This window comes from Lagopus muta, chromosome 26, assembly GCF_023343835.1.
Source record: "Lagopus muta isolate bLagMut1 chromosome 26, bLagMut1 primary, whole genome shotgun sequence".
Lineage (NCBI taxonomy): Eukaryota > Metazoa > Chordata > Aves > Galliformes > Phasianidae > Lagopus > Lagopus muta.
In genome coordinates, this window is record NC_064458.1 from 1,698,659 (window position 1) to 1,714,588 (window position 15,930).

Genomic DNA, 15,930 nt, shown 5'->3' on the forward strand with positions numbered 1-15,930 from the left:
AAAACCCTTCCTGGGAAGTGGGATGTGATTTCTTTGGTGAGGATGGGAACCAGGCCGTGGGGGGGGCTGCCTGTCCCTGTGGGTTGGTTGGAGCTGTTTCTCTGCGGTGTTATTTCACACCTGCAGATGTTCACTCTGCTTCCCCCCTTCCTGTATGCCGCACGTCATCGCAGCCCTCTGCCCCGGCCCCACAGCCTTGCAGCTCTTTGCACACAGCATGGAGAGGAGCGCAGTTGTGGGGCTGCTGCTGCTGCTGGCGCTGCCCAACCCAGGGCTGGGTGAGCAATGCAATGGGGCTGGGATGGCCGACGGGGCTTCTGCGTCACTGCAAGGAGCAGCAGGGCATGGGGGCAGCCATCCCCACTCAGCAGTGGCTGTGGGATGGGCTCCCCCTCTCCCAGTAGCGCGGTCACATCTGCGCATCATCGGGGGACGCGAGGCCAAGCCCCACTCCCGGCCCTATATGGTGTCACTGCAGGCCAGGGGGGTGCACGTCTGTGGGGGAGCACTGCTGAACCCACGCTGGGTGCTGACAGCTGCACACTGCATCCCACGGAGGTGAGAACTGTGTCCTGTGGAGGTGAGCGTCCCATCCCGCATCCCATCCCACATCCCATCCCGCATCCCATCCCACATCCCATCCCGCATCCCATCCCACATCCCATCCCGCCTGCTGCTGCACTGGGGTTTGGAGGGGCACCGTGTGGACGTGCGCTCTGTTCCGCAGTGCCGATGTCTCCAGGATGGTGGTGGTGGTGGGGCTGCACCGGCTGCTGGAGCACAGGGACACTCAGAGCTTCTCCATCCGCGCTGCCTGTCCCCACCCTGGCTACGACAGACAGACGATGGAGAATGACCTCCTCCTGCTGCAGGTGGGGACGGTTGGTGCCAGGAAGTGCCACCAGTGGGGAATTCACACCGCGCCGCAGCACGGGGCCGGGTGACATTTCCTCTCACGCCTCCGAGCACTTTCACATCTGGGTGACATCTCACCCGGGTGACATCCACCCACTCTCACCCTGGGCGATGCGGTGACGCCGCTGTGACGGTGGTGGGTCCTGACGCTGCCCCGCACTGCCCACAGCTGGAGGGGAAGGTGAAGCGCAGCAAAAGGCACCGACCCATCGCGCTGCTGCGGCGGGAGCCGGCGGTGGGCACCGTGTGCAGCCTGGCAGGCTGGGGTGGTCGAAAAGAGCTGGCAGCCGCGCTGCAGGAGCTGGAGGTGACCGTGCTGGACACGAGGATGTGCAACAACAGCCGCTTCTGGAACGGGGACCTCACACCCACCATGATCTGCTTCCAGGGCCGGAGCCACGGCAAAGCCCCCACCAAGGTGAGGAGCTGGGAGGGGGGAGGAGGGTTGTGCGGGGCTGTGACGCTTTGTGCCAGGCTGTGCCATCACCATCACTCCCACAGGGTGATTCCGGGGGTCCCCTGGTGTGCGGGCGCCCCGCGGCGGTGGCGGGCGTTATGTCCTTCAGCAGCCCCAACCCTGCTGACCCCTTCAAGCCCCCGGTGGCCACCTCAGCAGTGAAGCACCGTGTGTGGATCCGGCGCACGCTGCGGCGTGGCTGCACGGCACAGATGGAGCAGCCCCGGCTATTTACACAGGTTTGCATTTAATTTTTAATACTGTCCAGAGTCCTGGTAAAATAACATCCTTGGTACATACATACAGCAACGGGGGGACGGGACACCACAAACCCAGCGCGATTCCACACAGATGGGGACGAAGCCGACGGTCACACAGAGGGCAGATGGGTGGCAGCGGGGCTGGGATGGTGGCACTGACACCCGGGGCCACAACCACGTGTGTGGGGTGACGCTGGCATCCTGCACGTGGGTCCTGTTCTGGGTTATGGCCATCAAGAGGAGACAGGGCGTCCACAGGGGGCTGTGGCCCTATTTCTTGATCTACGTGCATCCCTGTGTCCCCTACATGTCCCCATAACCCCCTGCCTGTCCCTGAAGACACCCATAGGGCACCTGGTGGTGTTGGTCCCTGGAGGCCCCGCAGATCAGCCCAACCAAAGGCATGAGTGGGCAGCGAGGAGGGACTGGGGGACACGTGGGTCGGCTGGAGAGCACCCAGGTCGGGATGGGGGACACTCAGCAGCCCACCCTGGGGTGCACAGGGCCAGCTGGCAGCAGGGCGTGCAGCTCCTGCTTGTGGGCGTAATCCAGTCCTGGATGGACCCGTGTCCACGCTGTGCAGGCGCCTCACTGCCAGCCGTGCCGGGGGCTGCGTGCTGTGGGGGGGGGGGGGCCCAGACCCTTCCCTTGGGGTTGGGCACCCCGGTGCCACCTCTGCACTCCGTGTCCTCCCCAGGGCAGTCAGCAGCTCAGTGACAAAGCAGCCGGGACCCCGACGAGCACCCAGCCCTGATGAGCAGTGCACTCAGCCAAGCACCCTCAGTAGGAGCAGCACAAATTGGGACCCAGCCCGGCCCCACGCCTCGCCATTTGTCCCGTGGGGTCCCTCCCTGCTTCGCTCTGGCTGTGTATCCCCGAGATGAGGTGACCCCGTCCCCGCAATAAAGGCTCTGCGATGCCTGGCGGTGCCGTGCCGGTGCGCGAGCTGAAGCGTGCGGCGCGAGCCTGGCGTTAAGGCTTTGCTTGTTGTGTTTCTGGGTTGTGGGGACACGATCCCGAGGGCTCCCCCTAGGGCCGCAGCGCCCTGGGGACTCCCATCGGCACTGAGAAGCGCTCGGCTGCAGGGATCGGTCCCCACCCACGGGGCTTCGCCTGGTCTTCAGCACGGGAACCTTTGGAGCTGCATTGGAATAAACCCCGTCTGGGCTGGGGAGGGGTCCCGGCCGTCCCACGTCTCCATCCCCGCGGGCAGAAGGGGTCCGTCGGGGTCCGTCCGTGGCAGCCGCTCACGCCTGGATTTTCTCCACTGCTTTGTCAGCCACTGCCGGCACCGCCATGGGGCTGGGGACGTAATTGAAGGGGGTGACGCGGGCGGCGCGGCTCGGGGAGCTGTGCCGGCTGGCGGGGAAGGTCCCGGCGGGCGCCTCGTGCCCGAAGGAGATGGGCAGAGCGGCCTTGGTGGGCGCCGGGGCTTCGCCATCGTGCCGGGGGCTCTCCATCGTGGGCGAGGTGCTGGAGTTGGTCTTGGTGGTGGCGAAGTCCTCGGTCTGCACCACGGCGTCGCTGGTCTTCCTGGGGCCGGGGAGCGGCTCCTCGGCGGCGCTGAGCAGCGGCAGCGCGGTGGAGGGCAGCGTGCTCTGCAGGATGTGCGGGATGTCCTCATCGCGGATGCGTCGCCACGTGCCTTTCATCATCGCCATCGGCGCTTTCTCCTCCGTCGCCTCGCCGGGTTTCCGCCGCCGCGCCGACGCCTCGGAACAAGCGGAGAGGACGGAGGACGGGCTGCCGGTGCGGCGCGGCACGCTGATGTTGGGCGATGAGGAATACCGCTTGAACGGCTCTGGGACGGCCGTCTTCACCGGCAGCCGGGAGGGGCTCTCGGAGCTGGTCCTGCGCGGGGGCTTGGATGCGGCGGGGGCTTTGCAGCCGGGCTGCGCCCTGGGGACGAGCGGACGCGGCGCGGGCGCTGCTGGTTTGGCCGCCTTCAGCTCCTCGCAGCGGGACGAGCAGAGGAAGACGGTGGGGAGGGCGGCCCGGCTGCGCTGCGGGGACGCGCCGCGGGGCAGTGAGGTGGCCTGGGTGGCCGGGCCGAGCTCGGCGCGGTGCCGCAGCAGCAGGCTGGAGGACTCCTTGATGAAGGTGAGCTGCCGCAGGAAACCCGAGCGGTCCGAGTCGCTGCCGCTGGAGCGAGTGGATGACATCCGCACCAGGTTGAGCCGGCTGCTCCCCGCCCCCCCCGGCGTGCCGCCCTTCGCCTTGCCGCTGCCCTCCTGCTCCTCCAGCACCGGCATGGCCGAGCGCACCGGCAGCACCTTCCTGCTGGGCTTCTGCATGAAGGGGATGCGGACGGGTGACTTCTGCGTCTTGTGCTGCCGGGGGGCCGGGGATCTGGGGGCCGTGGGCTTGGCCGAGGGGCCGGGCGGGGAGTGGGGGCCGGTCGTCTTGCCCGTCTGCACGGGGCTCTGCTTGGAGAGCTGCGAGGGCGACGGCAGCTTCTTGGGCACGTGCTGCGAGGGCGTGGAGGTGCGGGACGAGCCCGAGGACGGCGGCCCTTTGGCGATGCGGGCAGGAGGCGTGGTGCTGCGTTTGGGCAGAGCCAAGTCCCCCCCCTCGGGCGGCTTCCCCAGGCGGTGCAGGCTGCGGGAACGCTGCTGGCTCAGCGACAGATTCTTGGGCGCCGGGGGTTTGGCCATGGGGGATTTCTTTGGGGTGGAGCGCGGGCTGGGCGCATCCTTGGCCAAGTTGGGCATGTAGATGACGGTCCTGCCGCGGAAAACCACCGGCAGGTTGGGCACGGTTTTGCTCGGTGCTGGGCTCCTCTCTGCCCTCGCACTGCCAGCAGGACGGGTGCTCGGCGCCTTCTTCGCCTCCGGGCGGCTCTTGGCACGCTCCCTCCTCTCCGCCTCCCGCCCGGCCGCACTTCCAGAGCGTTTCTTCTCAGCCCTGTCCAGGGAGAGCTGCAGAGTGGAGCCGACTGAGAGCCCTGAGACGAAGGAGAGGATGGAGTCAGACTCGGAGGAAGGCTCCCGTGACAGCGACGCCGCAGCCTGGTGCAGCCAGGTGACGATGGAGTTGGCTCCCTCCTGGATGGCCTCCCACTCCACGCTGTCCAGGTCGGAGCCGCCGTCGGAGCCCAAATCCTCGGAGCGATGCCTGCCCTCTGCCGGGCGCTCCCTCCCAGCGCCGCCCTTCGGCTTCTGCTTCCTCTCCGCCGTCCTCCGCCTCGTCGAGGGCCGCCGGCGCTTGGGCATGGCAGAGCCGATGCACTTCTGCAGGAGGTCGTCCTCCGAGTTGGGGCTGGGGGAGCGGCCCTGCGTCTGCCCCACCGCTGCGCGCTGCCGGGGGGCTGAACCACACTCCTCACCCTCGCCGGGGTTGCCGTCGCTCAGGGAGCTCATGGAGGAGCTCAGCGAGTAGCACGGCGGTGTCTCATCAGCAATCAGGTTGTGCTGCAGCTTGCCCTTCGCTTTGCCCTTCGTCTCAGGCTCCCTCTTGGGCACGGAGCCCCCGCAGCGCTCCCTCCGCAGCGCCCGGCCAGGCTGCGCTCCACCGCCGGGCACCTCCTTGCCCAGCCCGGGCTCATCCGAGTCGTGCTCATAGAAGCAGTACACGGCTTCTTCGGTCGGCGTGGTGTGGCACAGTGACTGGAAGGCCGCCCCTTCCTCCCGCATACCGTCCTTCCTCCCGGGCAGGCTGCACGGCCGCGTCCCAGGGCTGCCGCTCCTCCCCACCTCTGGCTCCGTGCCGAGCACGGGCTGTCCCCGCTTCCCCTCCGCGCCTCTGCCCGGCGGCACGGGGCTGTCCCGGCTGGAGCCTGCCCTGCCCCTGCAGGCTGAGCTGGGCCGCGTGTGCGCTGAGCTGCCCAGAGCAGATCTCCGTGCCGGCGATGCCGCGGTGCCCATTTCCCGTCTCCTTCCTGCACCGTGGGGGGGTTCGGCCTCCTCCTTGGGGCCACGCAGGGTCTCATCGCTCAACGAGGCTGTGCTGGAGAAATTGACGGGGGTCCCATCAGCCGAATCGGTGCAGGAGTCATCATCCTTGTAGAGCTCCCGGGCGGTGGCACGGAGGTGCTTGGGGACAGCAGTGTGTGTGGGCACCAGCATGTAGACGGGGACGTGGAGGGGCTTCTTGGTGTGCGGGTGCAGGACCTGCCCGGAGAGCAGTGAGCTCTTCACCTTGCGGAAGCGCGAGGGCATGGCGGAGCTGATGCACTCCTTTAGGATCTCAATGTCATCGTCAGAGCTGGGCTCTGCCCGGCGTTGGCCCTCCAGGAGCTGCTCCTCCTGCTCCTCCCGCTCCTCGTGCACTGCAAAATTCAGGCTGTTCTTCTCGGGGAAGGTGGGCATCAGCTTCAGCTCCACGTCCTTCTGCACGTAGTGCTCGTGCAGCGGCAGGGCGCTCAGGCTGGAGGCGCACGAGAAATTCTCATTGGGTTTCTCCACTGTGAAATAAACCATGGAGTCCAGATCCTGGGGCAGCTGGAAGCGCTCCTTGAAGTCGGTGATCTCCATGAACTTCTTGACGTTGTTCTCCCACTGGATGTTGAACTGGCTGGTCTCCTTCTCGGGTGGGCAGCCCAGCTCGAAGAGCGGCGTCTTGCTGCGGCTGGGTGGCATCGTCTGCCCCGGGCTGTCGGGCAGCTCGCTGGGGCTGACGGTGCCGCTGATCATCTCACTGCATGGGTCGCTCTGGATGGAGCTGGCGATGGATGGGCTCTCGAAGCTGCCCAGAGAGCTGACGGAGCTGCAGCGGCTCATCACCAACGGCGTCTCCTGGATGTAGTTCTCTGAGGAGCTGGAGGGAGTGTGGTCCTCCTGGCGGGAGGGGGATGCATCCCTCAGGAAGAGCTTGTCACGTTTGGGGAAGGGGATGGTGATGGGCTGGGAGATCCCCACCGGTGTTGTCGGACCCATCTCCGCCTTCTCCTTCTCCTGCCTCGCGTCCTCAGCTTCCCCATCCCCTTCATCCATCTCCAGGATCTCCAGTGAGGAGTCACTGTCCAGGTCATTCTCGCTGTGGCTCTGCCCATCCAGCACATTGTCGGCTGAGGAGAGGGAGGAGAGGGAGCTGCAGCGGGAGAAGCAGATGGGGGTGTCCTCCACCGAGTACTTCTGCACCGACTCCTGCTCGGCCGGGGCCAGGGGCTGGGCTGGCAGCTTCTCAGGGATCTTGCTGAGGGTGTCGGCTGTTTGCAGGAGGGCCGGGGGCAGCCAGGCTTGCTTCCTTCCCAGCAGCGAGGTGTGGTGGCTGATGGCTGTGCTGCTCTTGGCCAGGCTCCCGAGCAAGGGCACATGCTGGTACGAGGGCGAGAGCTTGATGGTGTGCACCTGTGGGTCGGCGGGCAGCTTGCCGCCCATCTCCTTCTTCCTGCCAGTCTCCAGCGCTTTGGGACTGGGGAAGGTCACCGCCTTCCTGCCCCGCTCCGGCGCCTCCCTCTGCTCTGGCTTATCCGGCTCGGCCCTGAGCACAGGGGGGTCAGGCTTGGTGCCCAGGATGCTCTTGAGATCCAGCCTGCTGGGCCGCTTCTGGTAGCGTTGCAGCTCATCCCTGTAGTCAAGAAAGGGAGCCCTGGTGCAGGGCTTCATGTGCTCCTTGGGGCAATAGCCGTCGCTGGTGCTGCCGCTGTTGAGGCTGTCTGTGGACAGGCTGGTGTACGCCGTCTTCAGCCGCAGCAGCGCCCGCGCCCGGCTCAGTCCCTCACGCCTGGCAGAGCCTCCGGTGTCTGAGAGACGGCACGGGGAGCAGGAGTGGGCGCGCACCTCGGGCGGCTCCTCGGGGCCGTACTGCCAGTCCAGGCCGTGGTCCTCTGAGCTGAGGCTGAAGCTGTCATCCGAGGACGTGTGCATGGTGGAGATGTCCTCCACCAGCTTGTCGATCTTGGCCACCGTGCTGGAGATCTTGTTGGCCAGCTTCTCGGCGGCCAAAGAGACGTCGTCCTCCGGCAGCGGCGGCTTCTTGGGCTCCGCCGGCTTCCCACCATCGTCCTTCTCCGGTTCTGGGCACCGTCTGTGCGCCAGAGCCCGCGGCAGCGCCTGGCCCTGCAGGAAGGAGGAGCCCAGGAACATGGAGAGGACGGAGGCGCTGGCTGTCTCCACACCAGTGGAGATGTTGGGCACCTCATCGTCATCGAAGCAGCCCGAGTCGGAGGCGTAGTCCTTCACCAGGCTCTCCATGTGCCGCAGCGGCTTCTTGGCGCTCTGGCTCTTCAAGCTCTGCTTCTCCATGGTGTCAAAGGTCTCAGCCAGGTGTTTGGCATCCAGCTCGGCCTCCAGCGCCTTCTGTTTGCGCATGTACAGAGATGGCATGCAGGAGCCCGGCGAGACCACGGCCGTGTCCTTGTACTTGGGGGGCCGGTTGGTGAGCAGGTTGCGGAGCGCAGCCGCGCTGCCCATGGCGATCATCTTGTGCTTGGAGTGGATGAGGTTGCGCAGCATGCTGACCGCCCCCAGGTCCCAGAGCAGCTCCTGGTCGCGGGGGCTGCGGGCAGACAGGTTCCAAAGCGTGCCGCAGGCATTGCTGACGATGGTGAGGCTGTGCGAGCGCAGGTGCTGCAGCAGCGTCTGCAGGCAGTTGTGGTCCCGGAGCACCTGCCTGTGGGATGGGAGGGACAGGGTGGAACGGGACGGGACGGGGAGGTCCAGCCATCGGCATAACGTGCACCCCAACCCCACACCGTGCCCCCCGACCCCCACCTGTAGTCCTCACGCGTGGCAATGAGGCTGGAGACGTTGCGCAGGATGCCGCCGCCGCTCTCAATGATGGCCAGCGAGTTGCTCTGGCACTTGTAGGTCAGGGTGCTGACCAGGAAGCCCAGGGCCCCCTCCACACCGCAGATGGCGGCTTTGTTCTCTGTGCTGTGCGCCGACAGGTTCCACAGCGCGCTCAGGACACTCTTCAGTGTGGACTCCTGTTTGGGGAGGGGGGTTCAGCCCCAGCTGTGCCACTGTGCCCACCCCCACCTGCACTGAATCTCACCTTGGCCGCGTGCAGCGCGCACTGTGTCAGCCCCGCCACGCTGCCCACCTCCCGCAGCACCTTCTTGCTGTTGATGTCGGCTCTCCAGGAGAGGTTCCTCAGGATGCTCGAGACCACCTGGGTGAGCAGAGCACAAGGGGTGTGTGGGCACGGCACCATCGCTGCGATGGGCACCATCCCCACACCCATCCATCCTGGTGGCACCCACCTGGTGCAGCTCCTCGCTGTCGGAGCCCAGCTGGGCCACGATGGCTTCCATGCAGCCCCGGCGTGAGCACAGCGTTGCCTGCAGGGAGACACGTGTGCTGAGCCCCATGCTGCCCTGGCCCCACTTCTCACCACCCCCTCGGCCCCACAGACCTTGTTGACCACGTCCCCAAAGGTGAGGTTGGTGAGGGCCATCCCTGCGTAGCGCCGCAGCGCCAGGTTCAGGGGATCGCTCGTCATCTTGTGCATCTCGTAGTCCACCTGCAGCAGCTCAGCCACCGCCTGCAGCCCACCTGTGGGACGGGATGGGGTCACAGTGGCCTGACGCCCCCTGGGCACCACTGGGCTCCCCAGCATCGCTGCTCTCACCCCATCCCACCCCTTACCCAGCTCGTTCATGGCACGCCGGTACTCCTCATCGAAGGAGAGCTTCATGATGGCACAGGTGGCCTGGCAGATCTGGGGCTCGATGGGCACCGGTGCTGTGGGGACAATGGGGAGTGATGGGGCCACCTGGGTGCCTGGCACACACGGACAGCATCACCTCCTCCTCCAGCACGCACTGACACGTGCTGCACACACACACACACACACTCTGCACATCCCTGAACACAGCGGTCCAGCCCTGCCCAGCCCCATACCAGTGCTGCCCTCGGGCCCTTTGCCCCCATCCCTGCTCTGCATCTGCAGCCAATCCCAGCAGGTCTCCGAGTAGGAGCGGATCTGCTCCAGCACGTGCAGCACCCGCATCTCCTTCTTGGCCTGCCCCTCATCGGGCTGTGAGAAGACGATGTTGTGCAGCGCGGCGTTGGCGCGCATGCGAGCATCCTTGGCACCGGTGGGGCTCTCGGGGGGGCCGGGCTCACGGTCGGAGTCGTGCAGGATCTGGATGAGCAGCGGCAGGCAGCCCGACTTGCGCATGGCCAGGCAGCTCTCCTGTGAGCTGGACATGGCCAGCAGCGTGCGCGACATGTCGTCCTTGTCCCTCGTGGCCAGCATGGACAGCAGCCAGAAGACCACCTCCACCTGCAGGGGGGTCGCGTTAGGTGTCACCGTGACCCCTCCTCCAACCCCTGCTTGGTGCAGCTGCCCCTCACCTTGCTGCTGCCCCCGTCCTCTGGGTGCGTCGGGACGTCCGCACTGCTGTCCTCCTCTGTGCCCGGCAGCTTTGTGCAGAGCTGGGGAGCACAGGGGGGGGGTTGCACGATGCCCACTGGTGTCCCCTCCCCGTGGGCCAGCTGCTTTCACAGCCCAAATTGTGGGACACTCAGCGTTTTCTGCTCGCTGCACTTTCTCAAATGGCACCGCAGTGTTTGAAGCTGGATGGGGAACGCTGCCACCGGGAGGAATGGGGGAGAAGGGGGACGGGGGGGGGGGCACAGCAGTGCACAACCCACAGCACTGCGAGGGGATGGGGGGAGACCTGTGGGGCACGAGGACAGCGCTGGAGGGATGGGGTGACGTAGGGGCCAGGAGTGACGGCGAGGGAGGAGCTGGGGTGATGGAGGAGCAGGGATGGGGGTGGGGGGCCGTGGCGGTGCCCTCCCCTCTGTCTCTCCCGTTGGCAGATGCTGCTGGAGCCCCGCGGCCGCCCGCCTGCCGCTCACCATGGCCTACTTCTCGTCTCCATGGCAACTGCCCATTTCACGGTGCCCAGACACACAAAGCCATGGCTGTGCCTTCGCAGGCGGGTGGTGGGGACAGGGATGGGGACACTGGTGGGGGGGGGGGGGCTGCGCCTTGTCCCCTCCTCACCTCGCTGTGACCCTGCCCAGCCCCAGCCCCGCTACCTGCGGCTCCGGCGGCTGCACTTTGTCCTGAGCCTCCATCAGCTCCTTGTCGATCTGCTCCAGCCGGGATGCCCGGATCTGTGCAGGATGGAGGGAGAGAGAGCTGGGACCCCCTGGCACCCGCAGGCAGTGGGAGGCACGATGCAGGGGTGTCAGCAGGTGGCTGCAGCAGGGGGGTTGCAAGGATGTGCACGGCTAGGCTGCAAAAAGCTGAATGCAAAGTGCCTCAGTGGGGGATGGGCGCGTGGGGATGCTGCAAGGATGCATCCAGCTGGGTGCGAGGACGCGTGGCGGTGAGGATTGCACAGGGCCGGGGGGGCAGGACGGGGTTGGGAGGTGGGAAATGGCCCCGATGGGAGCAGAGGAGCCAGATCTCCAACCTGTGCCCTCTGCACCATCTCATCCGCTGTCCCGAAGCGTTCCTCCATCAGCGCTCGGATGTGCTGCGCCTCGAACTGCAGCTGCTGCCGGATGAGGTCCATCTGCATGGAGAACTGCAGGGGGGAGGGAGCACAGGGCCGGGTGAGGTGAGGTGGGGGCAGGACCCCCCCCCTCCTGCACCCTGTAGGTCCCCGCTCACCGTCTCCACGTGGGGCAGCTCCTCCAGGCGCTTGGAGAGGCTCTGCAGCTGTGCGTAGTACCACACCTTCTCCTTCTCCTCCTTCTCGATCTCCCCCAGCAAGAAACACCTGGGTGAAACACAGCCCAGCTCGGTGCTGCCCCACATCAAGTTATCCCTGTGCCCCCTCCCCCCCACTCACCTCTCCCTGTCCAGCTCCTCCAACAGCCTCAGGGTGGCCCTGCCGACGTCCCCAGCGCCGTCCCCATGGGGTGCGCCGTGCTGCGCGCTGTCCTCCCCGGCCCCCACTGCAACCTCTGGGAACTTGAGGCTGTAGAGGCTGCTCACATCCATCTGCAGAGCTGGGGATGGGGATGGCAGCGGATGGCCAGCTCGATCCGTGGCCCCACATGTTCCCCTTCTCTCCCCCCCCCCATGTGGCACCCACCTTTCAGCTGCTCCAGCACCTCCGTCTGCCCCGAGGACACCATCACCCGTGCCTCCTGCTCCAGCTTCCCCTGCAGGTGCTTCAGCACTTCCTAAACACACACACGGAGGGGCAGCCACTTGTGTGCCCCCTCCCGCAGCACAGAGCCCCCCGTGCCCCATCTCACCTTCATGTCCGAGGTCTCATTCTCCAGCTTGGAGAGGTGCTGGGAGTTGTCCTGCAGCTCACGCCGGAGGTGGCTGTTCTCCCTGCGCAGCGCCTCCACCTGCCGCACCAACTGCTCGTATGAGGCTGCTCCAGACATCTTCAGCTCCTCCAGGGCCTGCGGGGTGGGGAGGGGGGATTGGGCTGAAGGCATTCCCTGCATCCAGCCCTGGGATGGGGGTGGCTGCTGCCATGGGGCTCCCAAAGCCCCCTGTGGTGTCCCAGAAGGACAGACCCTTAGCGGCAGCCCCAGCTCTCCGCTGCCTTTGTGTCGCTTTTGTCTTCCCTGACATTCCACTGCTTTGTTCCCACCCGCAGCACCGCCAACCCTGGGTCCAAACGGAGCCCCCCCAGCTCTGCTTTCCACCCCCCTCCAAATCCATCCACATCCCCTTCCCCACACTGGGATCCCCCATCCCACCTGATGGGGGGCACCTGGTGCTGCCGCACGTGGCCATGGGGGGGGATGCAGGCAGGGGTGGGGATGGGGGTCTCTGCGCCCCCCACGCGTTGCTCCGGTGGTGGCAATGAGCACGATGGCCCCGTGCTGCCTTCATCAGAGCCACATGTGTGCACGAGTGCGTGTGCAATGGGTGTGCACACACTCAGCCTCTCCATCCCCCCGCTCACCCCCCCCCTTGGCCCCACAGTGTGGGGTTGGGGACGTTGGGCGCCCGGGGCAGCGGTTGGGATCGATCCCAGTGTGCTGCCTTTGTCTTTTTCCACAGCCACGCTTCTCCAACACCCCATGCCGCCCTTTTGTGGCCCCCCCCCCCGGGACAATGCCCTTCCCACCTCTCCCTCCATACATCCCAAGCACTGCAGACCCCACAGCCCTCCCTACAGCGAGATGAAGACCCCCATGATGCAACACTTCCCTCCCCCCACAGCGCTGCGGGGTGGCAGAGAACCCCCTGGGAAGGGGATAAACGCCATGGGGTGCTGGATATGGGGCTGTGGGGCAGTGGGGGGCTATGAGAAGGAGCCCAGGGCATGGGATGCAGGAGGTGGTGGCTGCAGGATGGAGGGGGTGGGATGTGGGGGGAGGGATGCAGAACATCGGGATGCGGGAGGAACAATGGCAGGCGGAGGGATTTCAAAGGACGTGGGATGCAGGTTGGCGGTTGAGGGGCGTAGGATGAGGGATAGGATGAGGGATGAAATATGAGGGATGCGGGATGTGGGCTGCAGGATGCGGGCCCAGCGCAGCCTCCTGTTGCTATGGCAACCGGAGATGGGATGGCGCGGGTTGGGACCCGGATCCTTCCCAGCCCCCAGCAGGTGGGGATGGATGGCGGTGGGGGATGCTGTAGGGTCGGTGCTGGGGGATCCCACAGATGGTGCTGTGTCACACTGCAGCCATTCGGAGGGGATGAGATGTGTGGCTGTGTGGGCACCGCCCCGTTGCACAGCAAGGGAAACTGAGGCACAGATCCGTCCCCCTGCATCTCCTCTCCACAGCTCTGCAGTGACAGCTCTGCCTTTGGGGGGGCGGGATGCTGCTGGAGGAGCCAGTGGAGAGCCCAGGGGGGCATTGCACCCCCCCCAGGGGGGCGAGGACACTGTGTGGGATCCCCCCCAGCTCAGGGAGAGGCTGTTGGTGCAGCCTCAGGGCTGGGGCAGCCCGCACTGCCCACTTCCCCCAGCTTCTGCCCCATTCTTGTTGTGGGGGGGTGTCTGGGGATGCTGTGGGGGGGGGGGGTCTGAGCTCTGAACCGAATGCAGCAGCTCTGGCAGAGCTGCAGATCTGCAGCCAGTGGGGAGGGGCTGCACGCGGCACCTGCAGTTGTGAAGCAGCAGAATACGGTGGGGAGGGGGCCGGGCTGCAGTGTGGGGCCTGGAGACGCAGCTCTGCTCCCGTGCCCCCCCTCCAGGCCCCCAGACAGCCACGTCCCATTGGACCCAATGCTGCACTGTGGCCCCAGTGTCACCCGCAGGCTCCACGCTCTGGGGCTGCGCTCCCAGCAGGGCACCCCAGGGTGATGCAATGGCTCAGGGCCTCTGGGGACCTGGCTCTCCCAAAACGTGGCAGTGACCCCTGTGTGCTCAGCGCCGGCCAGGAAGGCAGAATTCAGCCAGCAAAGGCCACTGCGGGACCGTGGTGAGTGGGGGAGCAGCAGCAGGATGACCGTTGCACCGCACCGCGCCGCCTGCCCTCCTCCCCACACCGCCCAACCCATTGCACTGCCCAGCCTGCTCCACTGCACTGCTCACTGCAGCACTCCCTGCTCTGCTCCCTGCACCATGCAGCCCGGCAGGACCAAGAAGGACCATGGGGGCCATGTATCCCCATATATCCCCATATATCCCCATATATCCCCACGTATCCCCACACACCTCGGCTCCCTGCAGCCCCACAGCAGCACCGGGGGACAGCGGTGTCACAGCAGGGACGGCCCCAGCTCTGCAGCAGCCACAGCTGAGCCCCACCGGCTGCGGCTCGCAGCCCCCCAGGGACGTTAACCAAACCGTGCTGTTGTCCCCAGCTCCTCTGATAGACACGGCTGTGAGCACAGCCCAGGGGACCCCCAACCACAGCAAACCTTCCCCCACCCCCCCACCCTCCTCCACACCCAGCATCCAGGCTGCACTGTGCCCTGCACTGCATCTTGCACAGCTCCGGGGGGGGGGGGGGAGAGGGGATGAAGAAATGCAGGGATGGGGGCTTCACACGGGGACACACATGGGGACATATGTGCACACGTATGTCACGCTCACAGCTCGTGCACAGATCCTGCCCCCCCCTCCCCATGCACACGCATGCACGGCGCTGCACACACGGATGCTGCACGCACACACGTCACAGACAAAAGCCGAGCTCTGGGGACCCCCCCCTCCTCACCAGGGACCCCAATGTGAGGACCCCCCCCCCTCCCCCACACCGGGGACAGGTGGGGATGCAGGGCAGGGTGCAGGGAGGCGGCCCTGAGGGGGAGCTTTGAAGGGTGAGGACGATAAGGGCAGGTTTGGGGGTGCGTTGCGGGGGGGGCTGAGATGCGGATTGGGGTGAGGGCTGGCATTGGAGGGGGGGGGGGAGCGATGCTGAGACGCTGAGATCCCACCGACCCCCCCCCCACTGCCGCCTCCCACCCTCTGGGCGCAGAACGGGGATGGGGACGATCCGAACGGTGCCCCCCGCAGCCCGGGGGCCGCCCGCAAATCTCCCGCATTGTCCCCGCTTTGTCCCCGCAGCCCCAATCGGGGTGGCAACCGCAACCGGGATGGAGCCGCGCCTCGGGGACGGCGGGGATTTGGAGGGGGCGGAGGGGGGGGATCTGGGGGGGGGGGGGGGGGGGCAGCAGGTGCGACCCTACCTCATCCCCGGCCGAGGGGGCGGCGGCGCGCAGGAGGGCGAGCAGCCCGCGCAGCCCCATCCAGCCGCATCCCGGCCCCGCGTCGCCGCGGCTGCGCCGCCCCCGCGCCCCCCCCCGGCCGCGATCTTCCAGCGGAGCCGCCGCCGTTAGAGGGCAGCAGCCGGGAAGGGAGCGCCGTGCCCCCCTCCCCCAGAGCCCCGCAGGTTGGGTTGGGGGCTTCCATCCCCGCCCAGTGCCCCGCAGCCACGGGTTTTGCGGGGTACGAAGGACCCCCGGGACCACCGCGGCCCAAGGCAGCATTTCGGCGCTGCGCCATCCCAGCCGAACGGAGAGACGGCGGCTCTTCCCCCCCCTCCCACCCCCTCCCCCCCGCCGTGGCGATGCGGTTTGTCCCATCGGAGCGACGCGGGGGCTCCCAAAGGACTCCCGGCCCCTTGGGCTGCAGCGGGGGGATCGGTGTCAGCACCGCGCTGGGGCGGAGCGGAACCCAGCCGGCATCACCGCTCCTGGAGCGGCTCCATCAGCGCCCGCCCGTCCTCAGTTCGAACAGAACCGCGGGTCCGGCTGCCGACACGGCCCAGAAATCAGAGGGAAGCGCTCAGCCCCAGGGCAGCCGCCACAGCAGCGTCCCAACCCCGTCCCTGTGGCGCCGGCAGAGGTTTTGCGGCTGCCCACCGACTGCAGGACGGGGCCACAGCGGGAACCAACCAAAACACCCATGGAAACAGCCGACACAACGGGCAGCTAAAAGCCTTTGGCATCCCCGGTTTGGGCCAGTAATTCTTTGGAATCCCAGGGGAGCGGCCGGCTGGGGCCACCCCTGTCCCTGCCCCACAAAGG

The 15,930-nt window shown here is 66.8% G+C and overlaps 2 protein-coding genes across 2 annotated transcripts; one reads left to right on the forward strand and one right to left on the reverse strand.

Annotated features, from left to right (window-relative positions):
* The first annotated feature begins 149 nt into the window (after positions 1-149).
* Positions 150-2,442, forward strand: LOC125685018 (granzyme M-like). Its single transcript, XM_048927709.1, has 5 exons — positions 150-558; positions 728-872; positions 1,085-1,333; positions 1,417-1,611; positions 2,330-2,442. The coding sequence occupies exons 1-5, from the start codon at positions 155-157 to the stop codon at positions 2,384-2,386; spliced, it is 1,050 nt and encodes a 349-aa protein (XP_048783666.1). The 5' UTR covers positions 150-154; the 3' UTR covers positions 2,387-2,442.
* Positions 1,601-15,194, reverse strand: APC2 (APC regulator of WNT signaling pathway 2). Its single transcript, XM_048927708.1, has 15 exons — positions 15,091-15,194; positions 11,739-11,894; positions 11,573-11,663; positions 11,327-11,486; positions 11,146-11,254; positions 10,946-11,059; positions 10,566-10,643; positions 9,873-9,953; positions 9,417-9,801; positions 9,162-9,257; positions 8,929-9,068; positions 8,777-8,854; positions 8,569-8,685; positions 8,286-8,500; positions 1,601-8,184 (listed from the first exon to the last, which is right to left on the reverse strand). Exons 1-15 carry the CDS (start codon positions 15,148-15,150, stop codon positions 2,880-2,882), a joined length of 7,185 nt encoding a protein of 2,394 aa, XP_048783665.1. The 5' UTR covers positions 15,151-15,194; the 3' UTR covers positions 1,601-2,879.
* Between the last annotated feature and the right edge of the window lie 736 nt (positions 15,195-15,930).

Coding starts and splice junctions, on each gene's coding strand:
- LOC125685018 (XM_048927709.1), top strand. CDS start 155: ATGCCGCACGTCATCGCAGCCCTCTGCCCCGGCCCCACAGCCTTGCAG. Junction 1,334..1,416: donor ACGGCAAAGCCCCCACCAAG/GTGAGGAGCTGG, acceptor TCACTCCCACAG/GGTGATTCCGGGGGTCCCCT. Junction 1,612..2,329: donor AGCCCCGGCTATTTACACAG/GTTTGCATTTAA, acceptor TGTCCTCCCCAG/GGCAGTCAGCAGCTCAGTGA.
- APC2 (XM_048927708.1), bottom strand. CDS start 15,150: ATGGGGCTGCGCGGGCTGCTCGCCCTCCTGCGCGCCGCCGCCCCCTCG. Junction 11,255..11,326: donor GAGGAGCTGGACAGGGAGAG/GTGAGTGGGGGG, acceptor TGTTTCACCCAG/GTGTTTCTTGCTGGGGGAGA. Junction 9,069..9,161: donor GCGTGCCATGAACGAGCTGG/GTAAGGGGTGGG, acceptor CCCGTCCCACAG/GTGGGCTGCAGGCGGTGGCT.